The sequence below is a fragment of the Microtus pennsylvanicus genome, chromosome 4, assembly GCF_037038515.1.
Source record: "Microtus pennsylvanicus isolate mMicPen1 chromosome 4, mMicPen1.hap1, whole genome shotgun sequence".
In the NCBI taxonomy this organism is placed as follows: Eukaryota; Metazoa; Chordata; class Mammalia; order Rodentia; family Cricetidae; genus Microtus; species Microtus pennsylvanicus.
In genome coordinates this window covers 134,340,267-134,361,266 of record NC_134582.1, presented here as the reverse complement: position 1 = coordinate 134,361,266, position 21,000 = coordinate 134,340,267, and the positions used below count along the sequence as shown (strand labels likewise).

The following is a 21,000-nucleotide window of genomic DNA, read 5'->3' as shown; positions in this document are numbered from 1 at the left end:
AGGCACACTGGTGTGACCTATTTAAGCTTTTCAAGGTTCCCATTTTTAAATTTCTCAGAGCATTTTTAGATTCATAGAATAATACAATACCCTCAGTATCAACACTATTGCTTTAAGAACATAGTTGAGTAGGTGGCAGGAGAGAATATTCTGATGATCCTGACAAGAAAACTTCCAGGAATTAAAAATAGAAAGGCCATCCAGTCATTCCTAAAATTAGATGCAAGCAGCTTCAACTTCCATGTGAGGCTCCAATTTGCAAATGAAGGAAATGATCCAAGTCTTTGAGATACTCAAACTGTGTGATTTCAGGTTCATGGCCCTATACTGGGTACAGAGTGCTGCCTCGGGGATATGGCTATAAGGTGTCATTGCTTGATAACCTGGTGGCGGATGATTCAACAGGCAAGTGTCAAGTTTCTTAAGATAGATAGTCTATCTTCTTATCTCCTTTTAATAATTGTTAGAAGAAGAAATGGAGTACTAGATAAAGGTGATGTTGGGTTGCGATTGAACTGTTACTTTTGTACTTTGAAGTGTGTGATTCCAAGCTTTGTTATGAATGAAAATCCACATATGATAAAGATTAAATACGCACAAAGAGAATTTGTTTTGAATCTCTCTCTCTCTCTCTCTCTCTCTCTCTCTCTCTCTCTCTCTCTCTCTCTCTCTCTTTCCCTTCACCACAGACTTGCAATTCTCCTGTCTCACTCTCCCATGGACTTGAACTATAGGTGTCTACTACTGTACTGGGCCTGAATCCTGACAGAATTTACTTACAAGGAAATACAGCAATTTTGTCAGGGGATGCTTTGACCAGCCTCTCCCATTTCTCCATCCTGTGAACACCAATCATGTCTACAAATATCTTTTGTTTGAAAGGATAGGTATGCTGCCAAACAATCAATAAAATTCATGAAGGTAGCCAAATGCCCTATTTGTAAAAAGTAGAATCACTTTCTGGACCTTCAACCGAGACTTAGAGATCTCAAATGTAAACAGTGCTGAGTTAAGGAAACTAAAAACCAGCAGCAGAAGTATCTGTGCAAGAGAAGACTTCCCCTCTGGGTCTGCTCAGTCATTACTCAAGAGGATAGGAAACTTTTCTTGGACCAGACACCTTTGTGACTTTTCCTTCATATTTGTAAAATTATCAGCTAATTTGAAAAAGAACAATAGTTCTTTGAATTAAATGTTTATGGAGTAATTCGTTTCCTATTTGCAAAGATGTGTTTGAGGATTTAATTGTATTATAATGCTATATTTACTTCCCTAAACTATTTATTTAGAATTGTTAATGTTTATATCATCTGTGTGTGTGCATGTGTGTGTGTGTGTGTGTGTGTGTGTGTGTATGTGAGGGGCAGGGAGAGGAAGGGAGGGAGGGAGGGAGGGAGAAAGAGAGAGAGAGAGAGAGAGAGAGAGAGAGAGAGAGAGAGAGAGAGAGAGAGAGAGAGAAAGTGCTCATAGAAAACAGAAAAGGATTCTTGCTCCTCTAGACCTTGAGTAGCAGATATCTGTGAACACCCCTCTGGGTACTGTGGACCAAACTCTGTTCTTCTGAAAGAGCAGCAAGTATTTTTAACCAATGAGCCATCTTCCATCCACATGAACAGTTCTCTCTCTCTCTCTCTCTCTCTCTCTCTCTCTCTCTCTCTCTCTCACACACACACACACACACACCACTTTGTTTTTCCATACCGCAAGATCTGCAGAGTAGCTTCCAGCAGGTATTTAACAAAGTAAAATTAATTGTATGGTTCAATGTATGAACAAGTAAAAGGATGAATCAAAGTACTCTGTAAAATGTAAAGTGCTTTATAAAAACACAATGATATGCGTATATTGTAGGTAACACCTCTGATGTCAAAATTTCCCATAAGATCATCTCAGGACACAGTCTCTGAATAGTTTTCATGAACAAGTAAAAACTGATTATTTATGAGATGCAAATTCTTCAATAAACAGTATTAGTTTTCAAATACAATTGAGTAGGAATGAAACAAAGGCATAAGAACACTTAAATGACAAAGATAAATAGCAATGCTAACCTGAGGACCACAGCAAAGAAGGTAGAGAGAGGACACATAAGGACCCTATGAGAGATGGAATTTGAAACAGAATAACAACATTCTTAAGATAGTAACAGGATACACGAAGGTTGTTTCATGTTTCATAGTATTATAGAAGATATAGAGATCATCCCTACAGGAGATAAAGTTGATTTTGTCATGGATTATGCCTTTAATCTTTTTGTTTTTCTTAATTGCTTACAAAGAAATGAAAGCAATAATGGTTGAAACCAAAAAGACCAATTGAGAATTTTAAGTTCAAAACCACTTTTGACAACAGAAAGACTTATTATATTTATTTAAGCCTTGGTTTTCTTATCAATAAAATGTATGCGATGCCTTCCCACACCATATATTATCTGGATGTGACCATACTTTAAAGTGTTTTATTCCTTTTATAAAGTCTTCGTTTGCAGAATTTACATTAGAAAACAAGTCTCCACCATATTTATGTTTTCGCTTCATAGCTCCTTACATTTGTAATAGAAATGAAATAAATATGAGATAACTAATGTTTGCATTATCATTTGCTTTGTTTTTAAACGAGCCTCTGCTAAGATCCTAAGATTCCATTTATTATGAAGAGAAAAGTGTAAAAGCAGAAAAACAAAGGCACCAAGTGACTCCACATAAGAAAGAGCCCAGGCAAGTGGAAGAGACACAGCAAGTGGGCAAATAAGAAAAAAAGTCAGGAAAGAAAAAACATGGACAAAAGGAAAAAAAACACAGACAAAAAGAAATTCAAGCAGTTTTGTTATGTGCTTTGGCATTTCCTCAAGAATGTATTGCCTCGATTGTCTTTAGTTGCTTTTTGGAATAATGAACTAGTCTTCCTTGGTGTGCAATTCAGTCTTGGCCCTACAGATGTGCTTCACAGATTACATTGATGCCAGGTTTTGAAAGTCTTTACAATCTGTATATTTAATCAGTCTGCAAAACAATCTTGCAAAAAATATGGGACAACATATTTAAAATTTTTCCAACTAGAAAATTGAGACTCATGGAAGTTGTAGTGATTTTTTCCAAGAAAACGCTATAAAGACACAAATCCATGTCAACTGGTCTTCTCTTTATTTCTCTTTGTGGCTTCTCTTAGATTATAAGAAAAAATGTTTAGGTGTGTTTAAGAGCTATCATATTTCCTTCCTTCCTTCCTTCCTTCCTTCCTTCCTTCCTTCCTTCCTTCCTTCCTTCCTTCCTTCTACTATTTTCTTCAAGAATAGTTCAATTGAAACACTATAGTACTTTATAGTAAACTTTTCTGCATTGCTAAAATGTTGCGTGTAGCCTACAATGGTAGTCATGAGCCATGTGTGGCTATGGGTCACTTGAAATGTGACCAGAAGATTAAATATAAATTGTATTTAATTTAAAAATCATTAGCCATAATTGGCTAGTAGATTCAATAGTGGACTATCTCATTCATTTGAGAGTCTACCAAATACCCTAGAAACCTTACAGAAAAATATTTGTGCTCAATTGTCATTGGCCATTAACCTTTATCTTTTTATTTGTTAGTGCTCTTTAAGGTCCCAATCATTCTCAAACAAGTCTGTACCATCTGGTTGGGTGATTTGCAGCTCTGACCACTGATCATTACTCTTGCAGTTAAGGTAAAATAGCTAAGTTCCCTTGCAGGACCACTTCCCTGGTTTCTCCTTATGGTTGTATGCATCCTATAGTTATTCTTCTCAGAAGAACAACATTGACATCCTTTCTTCATGTTCATAGAATATTGACTAAGGTACTTGTGCCTATCCTTTGTAATACATAATCCATATATAGCCCACAATGCTGGACTCCTTTTTGAAATTTCTAGAACCTCTATGTGCCCTTCCTCTGAAGTAAACAGAATTCAAGAACAGACCAGAAGTACAAACAGAATTAAAGTTTCATAGAGCAAAGAGATTCTACCAGAATTTTTGTGGATTCATACAATGCAATACTCCTTATTCTCTCTCTCTCAGCTATCTTAGAAAGTTTCCACATAACTTAGAAACCTTCTTGCTTCCAATTTCTCTGTTACTTGGTTCTTTGATACACTGAGTAAGTCAGAGGGTCTTATGTAGTCATTTAAAAGAATTATCAATGGTTTTAATTAAAAATGGAAGATGAGCTTTGACAGGTATAAAGATAACATTACTACTTGTAGGAACTACGTTGAGTGAGATGCAGATGCAAAAGATTTATGTGGCTGCCAATCCATTGCTGTTGGAAGCCAGGCTTATTGTCAAAGCTTGTGAAAGCATCATCTTATCCTAAAAGGAAAGTCGTCTATGTATACCTTATGTGTCTGTAAAATACCAGTTGCACCAGTTACATTGGCAAGTCATTTGGATACTGTTTTCTCACCAAAATTATACCAACAAGAATAAGCTGAGATATCTCTTATTGCTTGAGCATACCTGGGGCACAGATTGTCATCACATCCTACAATCATGCTGCTCGTCTACCTTTGTTTTCTGATAGTTTTATCTGAGGTTAGGGAAATGTTACTGTCTTCAAATACTTCAAGGTGTAAAGCAAAATACATTGAGAGAAAAGAGCCCTCACTTATGCCAGACACTGGGGATAACAATGTGACACTCTGTTAGGGGATGGATGCTGTCCAGTGTAGACATCGTACATAGATTGTAAACTGTCAGTGAAGTGCTACTACTGGGAACCTTTGCTTTGTGTAACTTGAATCTGCAAAAATCTGCTAATGTTGAATGATGTACCCTGTAAGAACTATGTTTTTTTTTTTTTTTAGTACAGAATGCCAAAGGTTTACAGGTATAGTGGTTGGCAGAATTCTGCACCACAGAACCGCAGGTTTAGAGATACTGTTTACATTAACAACTTTCCTTTTTGACTGGTACATTTTCTTTCTTCTCTTTTGGGAATTTTTCAAAGTTTGGATTGCAATCAGAGTATCAGTGAGAACTCCACTCAAGGAACATTTACAACTGCTTCTTTGAATCAAGGATAGAGGGGTTTGGAATGAATGAAAGAGTGGATCCAATAGGTGGCAAAACGGAGCATGCTGCAACTAAATGAACCACTTCTGGAAGTGACATAAAAATATGCTAATATTAAGGATTATCTTACAGTGTTGTGGGAGGAATGCCATGATTCATCTTGCATTTGCTTTGTCTTGATGACAAAATACACTCTTTAGAGCCACAAGAGCCTGCCTTGTGTTAGTTATAAACAAAAATATATATTTATATATATATTTATGTAACTACTATGTGCTTTAAAGAAAATTACTGTGTGATTCAGCAGGGTTATTTAATTCTGTTTTTTTTTTCCCTATCACCAGAAATACGTTGACTTGAATGATTTCTTAGACAGGAATTGACAATGAAACAGGTTTGTCATACAGACATGGTGAACTTTCAAAATAACAGTGTTCAAATCCCTTAAGATACTTGTCTCAAAAAATGACCACCTCATTCTTCCTGTTATTACTGTTTGTTTCCATTAGCCAAGATTAAATGAGGCTTCTCAGGAGTCCAGGTGGGAGAGGAGGCAGCACCCCTGACAACAAAACTCATTTTATTCTGAAGTGAGAGAATGGAAACCCTCACCGGCTATGCCCTCCTCTCTAGTCCTCAGCTTAGCATTGGGAAGTTGTGTCACAGCCAACAGAAAGGGTGCTGATTACCCAGGAAGAGGCAGGCAAACAGATGAAAGGTTCATCCTGAGAAGTAATGAACCTGGTGGAGCGTCTGGGTTTAGAGCAAAAACTAATTCTTTTGCCAAGAGTCTGTTTGAAAAAGATAGAGAAACCTCTGTTTCTGTTTGGTTTTGCTCTCATGTGAGCCATTGTTTCCAGCAATCTTGAAGCATTCATCGCTCTTCCCAGTGAAAATATTCAGACTCTGAAACATGGTTATCTTTGAGACATCAGAGAACATTGGAATCAAAGGAGTAAATCCCTTGTGAACTAAAGCTTTATTTATTATCATTTTTTCTTGATCCCTTTGCAACCCTGCACCTAAACCAAAAACATTGTCATTTTGTCACACTTCTGGCAAGTCCACAGGAGATGTTCTTCGTGAACCATGGATGTCATTCCAGTAGGGAATGTTACAGTCAGTGTACATGGTGTCTTGTACAAGTTTGAGTTTTCCTTTCAATGTTTCTGGGCTGGGCTCGTCCAGAAATCTTGTCTCCCTTCTGGCTACAGCAGTTTAGGGCTCCTTTGTGTGTGGCTGTGGTGTGTGTCTGTTTTAAAGGTATAAGCAAAGTTTAGTCGTAACACCTGTAAGCCAGTACTGGTGCTGCTCTGTCCTAAAACTTTAGCACTGCTCTGACACAATAAAACCTTCTTTCTCTCCAACGGGCTCAACTTCCGCATAGGCAGGGTGTCCCGATCCTCTTCGAAACTTCATTGCTGGCCATCTGCTTGGGCGTCTCTAAAACAGGAAAATGCAAAAAAAAATGAGCATCACAGTGAGCTATTATCCTCACAAAATATATATTTACCAGGCTATGGATGCTGCTTAGTTTATAGAGTGCTTGCCACGATAGACATCCTAGTTTCAATTCCCAGCATCATGCACATCAATCATAGGTGGCACATTCCTGTAATCCAAATTCTAGGGGATGAAAACAGAAGGATGGGAAGTTCAAGGCCAGCCTGTGATACATGAGCATCTGTCTCTCTGAAAAAGATATTTTCCAGCTGTTCTAGGTTATCTTCTCAAGGCATCACATTAAGTGATCTCTTACAACAACCAACACTGGAATTAATATGCCCCCCTCTGTAAGGTCCCAGAGCCCTGTACGTGAGTCTCCATTTTGACTCTACCAATGTGCAGGAAGTGGCAGTCTACTGGCCGCACCCTCTCCCAAGTTTCTCAAAGGCAAAGTTTAATGCTTGCCTTATAATCATTTGTGTCTGAAAATGACCACATACAACAAGATAAACAATAATTTTGATATTTATTTATTTACTTAGATTTCTTAATGTATGTATGTTCCCATGAGCTTATGTGTACTGCACAGATGCAGGTGCCCACAGAGGCCAGAAGAGTGCAGCTGATCTCCTGGAAATGGGTTATAGGTAGTTTTATGAGTCACCTGATGTGGGTTCTGGGAATCAAACCTGATTTCTCTGAGAAAAAAAAAAGAGTAAGTTCTCTTAATAGATGAGTCATCTCTCCACCCCTTAAGATTCATTTTTAAAAAAACTTCCACAGTTTTTTTTTTGAGACAGAATTTTCCTATGTAGCCCAGGCTAGCCTGGAAGTTATGAAATGGCTACTTCCTTCTTCCAAGGGCTGGGATTAAAGGTGTGAACTTCCGCATGTAACTCTGATGTATGATTCTCTTTTCTAGAAGTCAATACCAATATCACTTTCTTTGTCATCAATTTGCTAAAAAAAAAAAAAAAACAAGTCCATAAAATTCTCTAACCATTCCTTTGAGTGTGGTTTCAATTAGCTGTTAGATTTCCTAGCAAATAAGATAGAAGAAATACTATTGAGTCTTAAGAAATTGTTTATCAAACCAAGCGCATCTATTTATGGATTCTATGGTCAAACATTAAAGATGTCAAATCTTAAAGATGGGACTCATCATCAAAGGTTGTAAAGAAACGTAAGCCTATGAAGTTAATATTGCATGATAGATACTAATTCTAAAACACGAGCTATCTGAATTGACAAGAGGAGCCTTTCTCTCCAGTGCTCTATCAAGTAAACCCACTGTGATTTCTAAATAGATGTGCTGGAATGAATTATTAAGTTACAGTCACAGAAGATACTAAAATGTATTTCATAGCCACATTGACACTAGAAATGATTACTCCATTTATCAAAGTGCCTGTGATTTTGGTGTAAATAAGGCAATAAATATTGAGGGAATTTTATTTCTATGTAAAGACTTTTAATGTGAAAAAGGTTAAATATCAGTGTACATATAGTGGCACTTGGTATCTTGCTAGATTTGCTAATGACATGCCACCATCTATTATTAATGGCTGAGGATGAAGTATTTCCCATCAAGCAGGAATGAATATTAGCTTTATGTTCTGGAAAAGCACCGACTGAGGTAATTACATTCTGCCTATTAAAAATACTATTCACCGCCACCATAGCACCATGTGGTCAGGAAGTCCGATGCTTATTAGTTGATTAAATCTCATGAGGTAGTGACTCTGAATGATCCTTGCTACCCTAAGAAGACATTAACACTACTATGCCTAGTAGCATAAAGCAGAAAAAAGTGCCGTAGTGGGCTGGAGATCACCTTTCACGGACACATGTGACTCTCTTTGGAGGTGGGCACTGTAACTAACTCATGGTCCCTACCTGTTTTAGGGAAAATACTATATGCCTTGGGGCCTGTATTTGGTTTCCATGACTTCAGAACTGGACTCCTTTAAAGCCATGGCTTCCCCGAACAAGCAGCATTACTAATTCCTTGCTTCATATCTATTTTCTACAACAGAAAGAAACATAACGGCCTCTGGGTCCAGCTGGCAAGGACAGTTCCACACACTAATTCCCATACCTTGCACTTACAGATGTTATGCTCAGGGACTCTACATTCAAAAGATGTAAAGGGGGCAAGCAGCTGGATGGTGGCACTCATAATAGTAAACTCTCCTAACTATATTTGATGACTTACACTAGGTCATTATTTGCATTATCTACAAACTGCAAAACTAGAAAACAGCAGCTGAGATTAACACGGAATCTATCTACTTAAAAGTTAACTTTGCCCACTGTTGAAATTATTTCTTAAAATTCAATAGTTTACACTTACCTCAGCCAACAGCTGTGGACATGATTTTACTTTCATATAACTCTTAAAGTACAATATCATTAACACACCAGTATTCTTCATAGGTTGCAAAGTTTTAGTTAACTTTTTTTTGTTATGAAAAGACTAGGATTGTTAGTGGTTGTTTCCCCCCTCCTTTCCTCCCTCCTTCCCTCCCTCCTTCTTTGCTTCCTAATTAAAAATATTTTATGATTTATTTCTTTAAGCATGTTTGCAAGCTTTGTATTTAAATCTGCATATCTCAGTATGAGCCTAGCAACCTCAAGGGAGCCTGTTTGCAGGTCTGGGAGGCCTAGGAGTCTGCATTGCTAATAAGCTCCAAGTGCTGTGACTGCTGCCCCATAAGGGATCCCCTGAACAGGAGAGGTCATGATTCTGGAAGGTACCTTCAAAAAGGAACAGCCTCAAAATGAGTGGAAGAGTAGGAACTTCAGCTTCACGCACCAGCACACAGATCTATCAGGAATTAGCATTTAGGTTTGGTATACTTTGGCTGGAGAGAGGACGGTATAATTTTGTTTTTCATACCTTGAAACCTAGTCATTTTCAATTTCCCTCATTCTGTGCTGAGTATTTCTTGGCTCAGCAAGTTACAAGGTTGAAGTTTTAAGACTTAACAAATAATTATAAAACACAGCAGTTAAATTTGAATTTCAGATAAACAAGTCACTTTTCAAACTATGTTTAATTTCACAAACTTAAACAAAAAATGACTCATTTTTGTTTGAAATTCAAATATGCTTAAGTGTGCTGTATTTTATTTGGCAAACTAGCTATATAAAAATACAGGCCTTGAGATCCAGCCAATGAAACTTGCCATCTAATTCAAATAAAAGACTTCTGTTTGAGGCTATGTTTCTGCCTCATGGATTGTAGGACTTTTTTTCTTGAAAAGAAAATCTTACATTAATTTTCTAGAAATGGCCATGAATTGCCAGTAATATCTCAATACTTATGTGACTTGATTCCTGAACGTTTTATGTATTTCATGTTGTTCTCACTTTAGTTTTCTATCATCTGGAAATTGTCTTCTAGAACAGATGACCCAGAAATAATAGCAGTAGGTATCACAGACCCAGATACTAATAACAGTATTTACAAAACATATAATAAGAACAATAAAATCAAATGATCTCTGTGATTTTTTTCTCCAAAGCAAATAAATATATTGAAAATATGAAGCAAATAAGTTTCTACTGGCTTCTAAATTATAGACTCATGTATAATATATGACTCTTTTATATGTATGTATGTATATATATGTATCTCTATCTATCTATCTATCTATCTATCTATCTATCTATCTATCTATCTATCTATCTATCTATCTGCATATTTCTCTTCCAACCCCCTTATCGTGTATGTGTGGTCTCTTCAGAGGTCAAAAGAGAGTGTTGCATCCCTGGAGCTGGAGTTCCAGGGAGTGTGAGTTGCCTGACATGGGTGCTAGGGGTGCTGAGATACCAACTTGGGCCCTCTGCAACAGTGCCAAGTACTCTTCATGGCTGAGTCAGCTCTCCAGGCCAGAGTTTAGATTCTTCAATGTGAGAAGTAATGTTTTTAACATCTTCGTCTCAAACACTCCTATCTTATTTTCGTCCATTGTGAAGTGGTTTTCAAAGCTGAAATGCTGAAATGAAAATCACTCTGGGAGGTGAAAGTAGGAACATAACGGTTATTGAGAGACCCTAACGAGTTCACATCAATGCTCCCAAGCAGGGCCCAGGCAAGCACATTTGAGAAATGTTCCCCAGTGAGTCAGTGGTAAGTGACACTTCCCACTATCTTCTCCCTCATCCATATCCATCATTTCCTCCTCTGAACCTGTCTGGGGTAATCCCTCTATCAGGAACGCCACTTAATTTATCATCTTTACTTTCACAAATCATCCATTTCTGTTTATTTCCAGGTCCAGATGCCCCTGTGCAGATTAGAAGTCCCTTCTCACCCTGCTGCGCTGTTTTGGATATTTTCTAGTCCTCTCTTGCTGCACTTTGGAAACACGGTGGTAACTTCTGTGGATGTATTCTTGTAGGGTCTGTCCTGTTCTCTCTAGATATCCCAAAGGCTGAGGGACACAGCTGTTCAATCCTAAAATGTCTGCAGCAATGGAGTACTAAAGACAGTGGACACCTGGAGTAGATCCTTTTTTGTAACACCTGTGATCTTACATTTTTTTCGGGAATAATCACAAAAAGATGTGGGCTAAATATGAAAACTGAACACTAAAATAAAAATTACTGTTCTGGCGTTCTTTCTGTTGCTGTAGTGAAAGACTTACTGTAATGAAAGTCAGCTTAGGGGAGGGAAAGTCCGTCACTAAAGGAGGCCAGGGTGGAGGAGGAACTCAAGGTAGGAGCTAGAAACAGAAACCACAAAAGGATGCTGCTTTCTCCTTATGTTTAGTTAGCTTTCTTGTAAGGTCCAGGACCACCTTCCTATGGATGGTGTCATCTCCAGTGGGCTGGTCTCTACTCTATCAATTAATAATTAAGAGTATCATTCTGAGCTAGACAATTCCCCAGTCTAGGCTTTCCTCTCAGATGACTCTAGACTGTGTGTGTCATGCTGACAATGAAATCAAGCTAGAAAAATTTATAATATGAAATAAGAAGGCAGAACTGTATGTGTGCCCTTTGGCTAAAAAGAGAAAGGGACGTGAAGGCGGTTTGCCAAGTAAGGGAGCCCATAGGATGTTGTGTCCTATAATAATTGAATCCAAAGCAGTAACTTCTGTATTCTCATCCATACAGTTGTGATGCTAACAGGTTTCTCCAACTCTACTTTCTAATATGAGTGTACAAAGAGGCATCAAGTGGGCTGGAGATAATTCCATGTTTGAAACAATTGTCTAGGATTCTAAATGCTCCAAAGCCACTGTCTACATGAATGCTTGTCACAGAGTCTGCATCAAATGTACAACAGGGTGTTCTAGCATCAGCATCCATGTAGTAGTCCATTTACACTGGACAAAAATTGAAACTATGCTAAGCTGACATTCATGTCAATGTGGTAGGGAAACCCAACAACAGCAGAATGTACTCTTCACCAATTAGCTTGGAAAACTTTTTTTCAGTAGGGAATATTTTTCCCTACTTCAGTTTAGAACTTCTGGCATATAATACTATTTAAAAATTAATCTAATTTTAATTTTTTATCCAGCAATGCTGCTTGTAAACAGGCAATTCAGCCTCTTCCCACTTGTACCTATAGCAAGCAAAACCCTAGGCTAAAATAAAAACAAAATGGTATAGACAAAGAGACTCACAGTGAGTGTTGGTGTTAATTTGTAGAAATGTTACTCTATTGTACAGTAACTATATTCTTGAGTGATATGCTATGTTCATGACTCCCTCATTCATTATTAGTCTCTTTGATGCCCTCAGTAGGCATGATTATAATGATTAAGAAAGAATGCGTTCAGTCAGTCAGTCACACATCTATTAGAAACACACTGTGAAACTTAAGGCATATATATTGTGCTTAGAGAAAATCATTCATTTGCATCTAAATACTTAGAGAAAAGTTAATCAATAGTATTACTACAAACCACACATGTAAGATTTGAAACTGTAGAAGATCAAGTACTCCCTGAAAACATTCAAATTATGCTGTGCCTTTCAAGGAAATGCCTTTTCCTGCTACTTGAGGGACATATTCCTGGTCTTTAGAAGCAGTGAGTACTTGTGATGTGTTTGTGTTTGTCTCTTTCAGCAACTTTAGTAACCTTTTCTATCTCAATGCTCCTGTCAGATCACTTTGAAAGTATTCAGTCCCACCCCCTCTACCCTGCTTGTTTGATCTCAAAGCCTCATCTCAGAGCATTCACTTCAGAATCTTAGTGTCAAACAGACCTGTACTGCTCCTGTGTTCTTTGACGCGACATGGACTTTCAGTAGCCTTTGCCATGTACTCAGTCCCCGCCTCATGCCCTGCCAGCCTCAGAGACTTTTCATTCAATCCCCAAGTTGCTCTCTCATCAACTTGACAATCAATTCTAGATAAACCTTCATCACCTTGACCAAAAATTATTATCTATTATGTTTTCTGATTCCATATTCTAAGACTCTACAGCTAGTGCAGAAAAGGCCACATTTCCAGCTTTGCCCAACACAGGAATGCTACTCTAACTTCTGTTAGGAAGACAGTGCTCAGAATATTGCTAGCATGTGGCATTCTTACAACACACTCAGGACCCACTCCTTCAATTCCCAGAATTTACCCCTGCTATTCTGCAGTACAATTCAACCTATTTATTCTTTCTTCTTATCCTGAATTCCCGTCTCTATTGCATACTGTTTTCCTGCCAAATATTCTTGTCTCAGTTAGGAAGTGATTTCATTCCTTTCTCATTTGCAAACTTTTTCCATTCTTCCCTTCCCTTTTTCTTTCCTCCTTTTCTTCCCCCTTCTCTTTCTGCAGCTTTAACTGAGACCAGACTGATTTCAAATTTGAGACCTACTGTCATGCCCTGCTTCCTCTCTTCTCCTGTACCATCCCTAAAGCACTCTATACTACTTCTGAACTCTTCATATTTCACCTTCCTTTTGCAGATTGATGACATATTCTCTCACGTCTTACATGTTCTTTTCATTTAAGCTGGTCCACCTTACTGATTTGCAAACAATGAATATTAGTGTACTCTGTGTCATATTTGAACACACCAATCTTTCCTCTTAGATTTCTCCTTCCACTATTATAATTTTCATATTTCTTTTCTGACTCTTACTTTCATGTCTTTTTTTTTCTTTGACTGCTCCTGTGATTTGGTCATAAAATAGATTGAGTCTGCTTTTAACCCCACACTTTCCTTCCTAAAATCTTGCCTTCTATTATTCCCAACTCTCATACTAAAACAGTTTCATTGATTGCACCTTTGTAGTTATCCCTGGGTCCTTTCTTTCTCATTTCACACATCTAAAGCAATGGTCAAGAGGTTCCTTCTTTATCACTAAAGAACTGTAGGGGTTTTAGAGATTACGAAACTTCTTGGAAAATCAGACCCTCTATCTGTAACAGTTACTGGTCTCACTATCAGAAACAGTGAGCATTCAAAAGAACTGATTGCAAAGACTTCCAGACAGGCATATGGAAACTTTTACTCTATCTTCAGAATTAGCCCTATTCCACTTCCTCTGTAAAAACCCAAATTCAGCTCAGCAACTGCCTCACACAGTCTCTGACAGAATCTTTGGCTGTCTTCTGAGGGTTCTCAATTGCCACAAGTGGTTTGTTATCAGACAGGCGATTTACTGTAAAGAAAAGTAATTTGCAGTGGGTGTGGAAACATGTCAGCTCACTACTACCCAGTCAGTGGGCCAAGCGATGGGTCATAAACATTTTAGTAAAATCAAAGGGGAGTTAGTGCTGCTTACTTCAACAGTAAGAGGGGCCAAGTTCCTCAAGGAACTGATCTCATAAAGTTATTTGTGTTGGGAGCACTGATGTGTTTCTAAGTCAAGAGAAAGAGAGCTGGCAGGTTTGGCTTTCATCAGCTTTGACTGCAGGGATGGTAAAAGGAGAGCTATTCTTCACCCTAAGTTAGCTGTGCTCTTTAATCCACATTTTAGTCACACAACTGGGCAGCAACCTTACAGGCTAATTTAGACTACCAAATCTAGGAGAGGACACTGTTTGAAAATTTAGTGCGATGTCTACCAGCTAGACTAGGACAAAAATAGACCTTTGTAAATAATCAGTATATTTTGATATTTTTAATTTGTGTAACTTTGAATGAAATTAACATTCTAGCACATGTTTTATCTACTTGAGATTGAATGGTAATTGCACTAATCACATGCAAAAATAATAAGAAAATTATATATGGTGCATTGCACATTCTGTTTGACTACAGTAATCATTTTTTTCTGTGTATACATACTTAATATTTTTTTTGTTAAGAAAGCACTGGAAGTTGGGAGAAAAAAGTGGTGTGGCAGATAGGGAAAGAACTTGAGGGGAGGGAATGAGGGTAGATTTGGTCAAATGACATTACATACATACTTGACATTTTCAATAAACTGAATTATATATGTATATATATTATCTTTAAAAAGTAGTTGAAGCTAAGTGTGGTAATCTATGACTGTAATCATAGCACTTGGGAGATGGAGGCAGGAAGATGAAAAGTTCCAGGTCACAGTTGGCTATACGAGACCTTTTCTCAAAAGAGAGGTGGCCAGGAGATAATTATAGACACTGCACATACAAATTCTTCCCAACTCTCTTCTTCTCCACCTTTATAGGAAACTATTTTTTCTCTCTAATATCAATGCTTCATATTCTGTTTAATTTTTTTTCCACTTGGTGAATCTTCTGCTAGTGCATGGCACTGCCACCCTGTGGAGCCTGAGCCTTACTGGTGACTGTTGAGTGGTATGCATCTCTATCAGAGTGCTACCAACGACACTTCACTCCCTGCAGCTGGAGTGCGTCCATGCCCCTCACCCATGACTGTTGGTCAATGTGTGTGTGGCTATTCTGTGGCTCTCCTATTGCCAGGTCAGCCATGATTTCCCTTCCCTTTCTCCCACAGTGGTGAGACTATGGTTATTTAAGGCAAATGTCTGCATTTGGACTTTACAACAGTAGCTGGTTCCTTTGTAAATGTTTCCTATCAGGTTATGATTTTTGACATGCAATTTTTCTTTTGGTTTTTATATGAGTATTTGGGAAAAGGACGCTACTTCATTCACTGCCAACTTCCCAGAATCATTCATTAAAACCTGCTTTTGATCCTTAAAGAACTTTTGTATTTATCATTAACTACATTATGAGTATTGCCATATGATACTTTATAAATTCATTTGAGTAAAAATATTACATATGATAGTTTTATATAATAATATAACAATGTATTATAATAAAATAATAATATTTTATTATTATACTCATCTTTCACTTGTTTAAAGATATTTTTATGGTCTGAGATGAGAGACTAAAGGAGTATGTGAACACATACACACACACACACACACACACACACACACACACACACACGTATATTTCTTAGAGTTCAACAAAAGATACTGTATTTCCCTAAGTATCAGGGAGGACAACTAAATAGTTGTAACTTTCTCTTATTTCTTCTTGATCAAATTCGATGTAGTTGGATGCAAGTCATCTACATCAGCACATGGAGTTTTTAGTTTGAGTGAAGAATGAGTGATCTGTGCTTGTCAAGAGACTGAATGAGGGTACCTTTATATGATAAAGACACAAAGATGACTGAATCCCACTTAAGACCAGAGTGGGAAAAAATATCAGTATTAACTTCTTACAAGAAAATTGTGGTGCAGAAACTTAAAAATTCCCATTCCCCAAGACAGCTTGGCAGAGAGTATGAGAGGGAAGAAAGCAGAGGTGGAGGTGAAACTGGAGTGGCAAGAGCTTACCAGGTGAGGTGACCACAGAGTGGCCAATCCCAAAGCAGCCATATCTCTAAAGGAAAACTGAAGAAAAAGCAAGAACTGTAGAGGAAAACACAGTGTGGCTGGTTTGTAAGTATAAAAGGCTTCTCCTTCCTCTTCAAAGAAATCAAAGCTTTTGACTTCTCATTCCGTGTCTGAGTAAAATTTAACAGATGTGTTTGTTTAGAGGATTGTAAGAAACATCAAGGAACAACGTTCTGTGTCACTGGTTCTGCTGCTTTCTCCGGTTTCAACTAACTCTAGAGGGAATACTCATTTAAGTCTCTCTGAGCGGTTATTTTAATAAGTCTCTTGATTGATATGCAGACTTTTCACTAAAGACAAATCTGAACCTTGCTTGTCTCACTCTGACGTGAAGATAAACTCTAAGGTATTACCAATGCTACAAACTATGATAAAGATGGAAAAAAACATTTCTCCAAATAATACTTCAGATACAATCCTGTTCTCTGCATGGAACTACTACATTGCTTAGGTATATATGTTTTATTTATTTTCTTTTAGGTTACCTAAAAACCAATATGTTTTCATGTATTGAAGTTATGCCTTTTGTATATTTTGAGGCATATAATTCTTGGAAGAGAGGAGAACAAAAATATTCTAAATTTAAAAGAAAATATTTCCGTTAAACTATTTACATAATATATTCCCTTCCCTTCCCTTCCCTTCCCTTCCCTTCCCTTCCCTTCCCTTCCCTTCCCTTCCCTTCCCTTCCCTTCCCTTCCCTTCCCTTCCCTTCCCTTCCCTTCCCTTCCCTTTCTTTCTCTTTCATTCTGCTCTCTCTCTCTTTTAACAGGTACTCACTTCCTATTTGTCTGTTAGGCAAATGCTCTACCAACTAAGCTCTACCCCTGAGAAGCTTGACAAGGGCCTTCTTTAATTCTTGAGTTCCTCTGCAGAAACACATCTTATCATTCATGAAGTCCATTGCATCTCTGGGTTTTTAGGATTAGTAACTTTTCAAAATGGGCCCAAATTTACACCTTCACAGTTTCTCTTCCCAGATCCTGAGTCTATAACAAAGACCTGTCCAGGATGATTAGCTTCCTGGCTTATGTGATGTCCCTTTACAACTAGTGGGGGAGTCACCATGCTCTTCTTTTTTTCATCTCTAGAACTTCCCTTTTGTCTCATTGATTTGAGGTGTGAATTTCAAGTCTTAACCCCTCTCTGTTGAGGCTATGTTCCTATATAATCAGACAGAGAGTGGATTTGACTCCTTTTGTTGAGCACCATCCTGCTCATCAAACTGGACTGCAAGATGAAGAATCATATAACATGATTCTTTTCTCTAACTGTTACATACTGGCAATGCTGGGGATTGAACCCAGGCTTTTGCACATGCTGGGTTACAAAGGAACTGCACTTCAGACCCACATGATATATCTTCAAATGCCAGGTCCATGCTATGAATGATACATACTGTGATTACTTATGACTAAATTTCAATTACATAGGCTCAGGCAACCTCAAATTCTCTCTACATTCAGCTCTGCATAGTCAAGATTCTTGTCTAGTAGTAAGCTACTGAACCAAAGTGATGTGATCCAAGGTCAACATCAAATGAGGAAAATAAGAGAGCATAAGATGAGACATGAGGTCAGACACAAAGTTAGGAAATATTGGAAATATTAACAAGGAGGAATTATTCTTTACAAATTCCCTGGGACTTCATATCACCCAGTGATGATGCATAATTATAACAAGTTTGTTTCTCCTATCAAAGAAAAGCTTGTTTCATTTTCTCAAAGAACACATCTCTTTTACTTCTAAGCCTGTGTCAGATATAACCTTGTCATAGAATCAATATTCAAAAATGAATTTTAATGCATGATTAGCTTTTATGTCTATTTAAAATTTATTTGAATCACAATGTTGATTAAATTATAAATATATGAATTAGCTGAAATTTGAAACTGTGAACATAGAACTAATGACTGAAAATTCATTTGCTAAAGTTGCTTTGTTTTGAATTATAAATTGCTTTGTTTATACTTTGGTTTTATTGCCTAATCATCAAGAAAAAGTAAAAAAATTCCATTCATAAATGTAAGATAACCTATTTGTAAAGTAAAATGTCTTTCATTAATTGTCTCTCATATGGTAACAAAAACCACCATTAATATCATTATTGGTAATAAATTCCTTCATAGTTATTATTCCCTGAATTCTCAATTTTTTTAAATCTCTGAAATTAAAATTTAAAACTCTAGTTTTTGTACACTGAAAGTAATGTAACTGAAGTGTGAATATGTTGAAAATCCACATATTTCAGGAAGCAGTTTTGTGTCTATGCTTAAAATATTTCACATGTGGATTTGATGAAAAATTAATTTAATAAAGGAATACACTGACTAGAATATGGAACCACAATTCTTTTTGAAACCAACATTTCTATGTTGTATTTGCATAACTAGGTTTATGTATTTATTTAGTAAAGAAGGATTGCTAAAGCTACAGGAAGAAATTACTCAAGAGTTGGTATGCTAAAGACAGTACCCCTTTTCTCCTGACATCCAGAAGAAAGCATTTGAATATCAAAAACAAACCATATCCTGTAAAATGCTACTGATCAGGAAACTGGAGTTTTTCATTGACTTATTTATGGCGATCTTATTTGTGAAGACCTTCACTGTAGATCTACTGCCCCTCCCCTGTGTGTGTACGTGTGGGGGAGGGTCTGCATGAACATGTGGGCACATGAGCTGCACATCTGTATGCCCGTGTTATATATGTTTTGAGTTTTATGGTCCTAACTACTACTTAAAAAACAGTTAGGAAAGAGTGATTAAGAAAGAATTTAGGAGGCTGGAGAGATGGCTCAGTGGTTAAAAGCACTGGCTACTCTTCCAGAGGACTCTGATTTGATTGTCAGCACCTACTTGGCAACCTACAACTGTCTGTAGCTCCAGTTCCAGGGCATCTGACACCCTCACACAGACATGCATACAGGCAAAACACCAATATGCATAAAATAAAAATAATAAAATAAATCTTTTACAAAAAGAAGGAATTTAGTAGGAAACTCAATGAAAAATATTTTATGCATTATTTTTAATAATTCTTCCCAATGAAGTAAAATAAATAATTCATTAAATTATAAACCCTGTTTTAGTTTCAGGAATTTAAGCAAAAATATACCAGCCATCAAAGTAAATGAACGATGACAGCTATTAAATGAATTTCACTTTAATGACTACATGTAACAAATAATCACTATGAACTCTACGTGTTGTCTCAAAATACCTAGTGATGTACAGGACAAAATTCTAGCTTGATAGAACAAAAAGTTAAGACAAAAAAACCACAGAATCTGAATAGTGTCCCCTTTTCTGTTTTATTTTACAGTGTATGTGTGTGTGTGTGTGGGGGGGGGGTGTTTGTATGAGAGGAAAGCTGTGGGAACCAATTTCTCTCCTATCCTGTGAGATTCTGGAAGAGAACTCAGGTTTTAGAGCTTGGTGGAAAGCACCCTTACCCACTGAGCCATTTTGCTGGCCCTCTCTTTTTGAAGGAGCACTTTGTAATCTTTGCTTTTGTGTTGTTATAGCTCTATAAACTGTCACCCAGTGGTGCAGCTTCTTTAAAGAGGACATAAGCATTTCTACCGCTTTGCTGTTTCACCCCACTTGAAGGCTCTCCTGACAACTGAATATCATCTTTTACGCCCTCTAAGAATAGAAACAAGAAGTAATTTTTCAGCGCATCGTTTTTCCCCTTGTTTTCTTGCAACTGAACTATGAAGTACTTTAACGGGCAAAATCCATTTGTAAGAAATGTGACACGTCAATAAAGAAAGATTCGTGTTCCTCTGGAATGGTTTCTCTATTTACTATGTGGGTTTGCTAATTGTGTCTTCCCAACTCCCCAGTGTTATTCACACAGCAGCTGGAGAGTGAGGTGGCAAACTCTCCTAAACAGGCTTTCTTCCCACGCAGCAGCAGCTGGGCCCTTGCCTGTCTGTCTCTGGCTTTCTTCCTGGTGGCACTGTAGACTGCCAGGAAAAGTTGAGGGCCACAGCTGCCTGTTTTCCTTCAAATTCTCCATGAGTCCTTGTTATTCACAAATATTTCGTGGGGTAGGGAACCCACAGAGTATCCAGTGGCCCACAGGACTCTTGTGTTGCACAGACTCCACACCCCGCTGAGGAGTCCTGAGCTGGATTGACGGCTTTGCAACCAGCTGTCGAAGGGCTGAACAAGAGGCTTTACCATCTTGTCGCTATTTCTCCGTGGGATTGGACTCTGGAATTGAGCTGGAAACACACGACTCATGCAAGTTTTAGGCACTGAGGCTTCTGTATGTTAGTATTTATCTGTGTCTGATAGTAACTACACGACATAATCTGAGCACCGATGAATATACAGTTAAAGGAATCATTCTCTGTGTTCTTAACTTTGATATTCTACAACTCCATTAATGCCGATACTACAGAGTAAACTGCAAAGTCCTTATAGGTTTTAGTCTACAACTCAGGGTGAACACTTGGGAAATCCATGAGATTTGGTTGAGGAAAGCCACAAAATCCCCCACTGGTGTGCATGCTGAGGTTTCTTTTTGCTTCACCATTCTGTGATTGTGTTTACCGAAAACACTGGGCACTTTCAGGAAAGGCAGATATTTTGGTTCTCCAGAAATAAAAAGACTTTCAGAGCACATGGTAAATGTTTTGATTTTGTATTTTAAGTTCTTTTGTGAAATTATTTTGTAGCTTCTAAATC

General features: G+C 37.6%; 1 protein-coding gene and 1 long non-coding RNA gene across 4 annotated transcripts in view; one reads left to right on the top strand and one right to left on the bottom strand.

Annotated features, from left to right (window-relative positions):
- Positions 1-216: 216 nt before the first annotated feature.
- Positions 217-20,057, top strand: LOC142848466 (uncharacterized). Of its 2 annotated transcripts, XR_012910423.1 has the most exons (4): positions 217-405; positions 16,178-16,348; positions 16,446-16,754; positions 19,830-20,057. It is a non-coding gene; the product is annotated as an uncharacterized LOC142848466 (long non-coding RNA). The 2 variants fall into 2 exon arrangements; XR_012910422.1 differs by lacking the exon at positions 16,446-16,754.
- Plxdc2 (plexin domain containing 2) overlaps positions 1,799-21,000 on the bottom strand; it is a 404,732-nt gene continuing 385,530 nt past the window's right edge. For both annotated transcript variants that reach the window (XM_075970560.1, XM_075970558.1), the window contains one exon: positions 1,799-6,475. In XM_075970560.1, the coding sequence (XP_075826675.1) occupies positions 6,359-6,475 (117 nt within the window). In that variant the 3' untranslated portion in view covers positions 1,799-6,358. The remainder of the gene's footprint in view (positions 6,476-21,000) is intronic.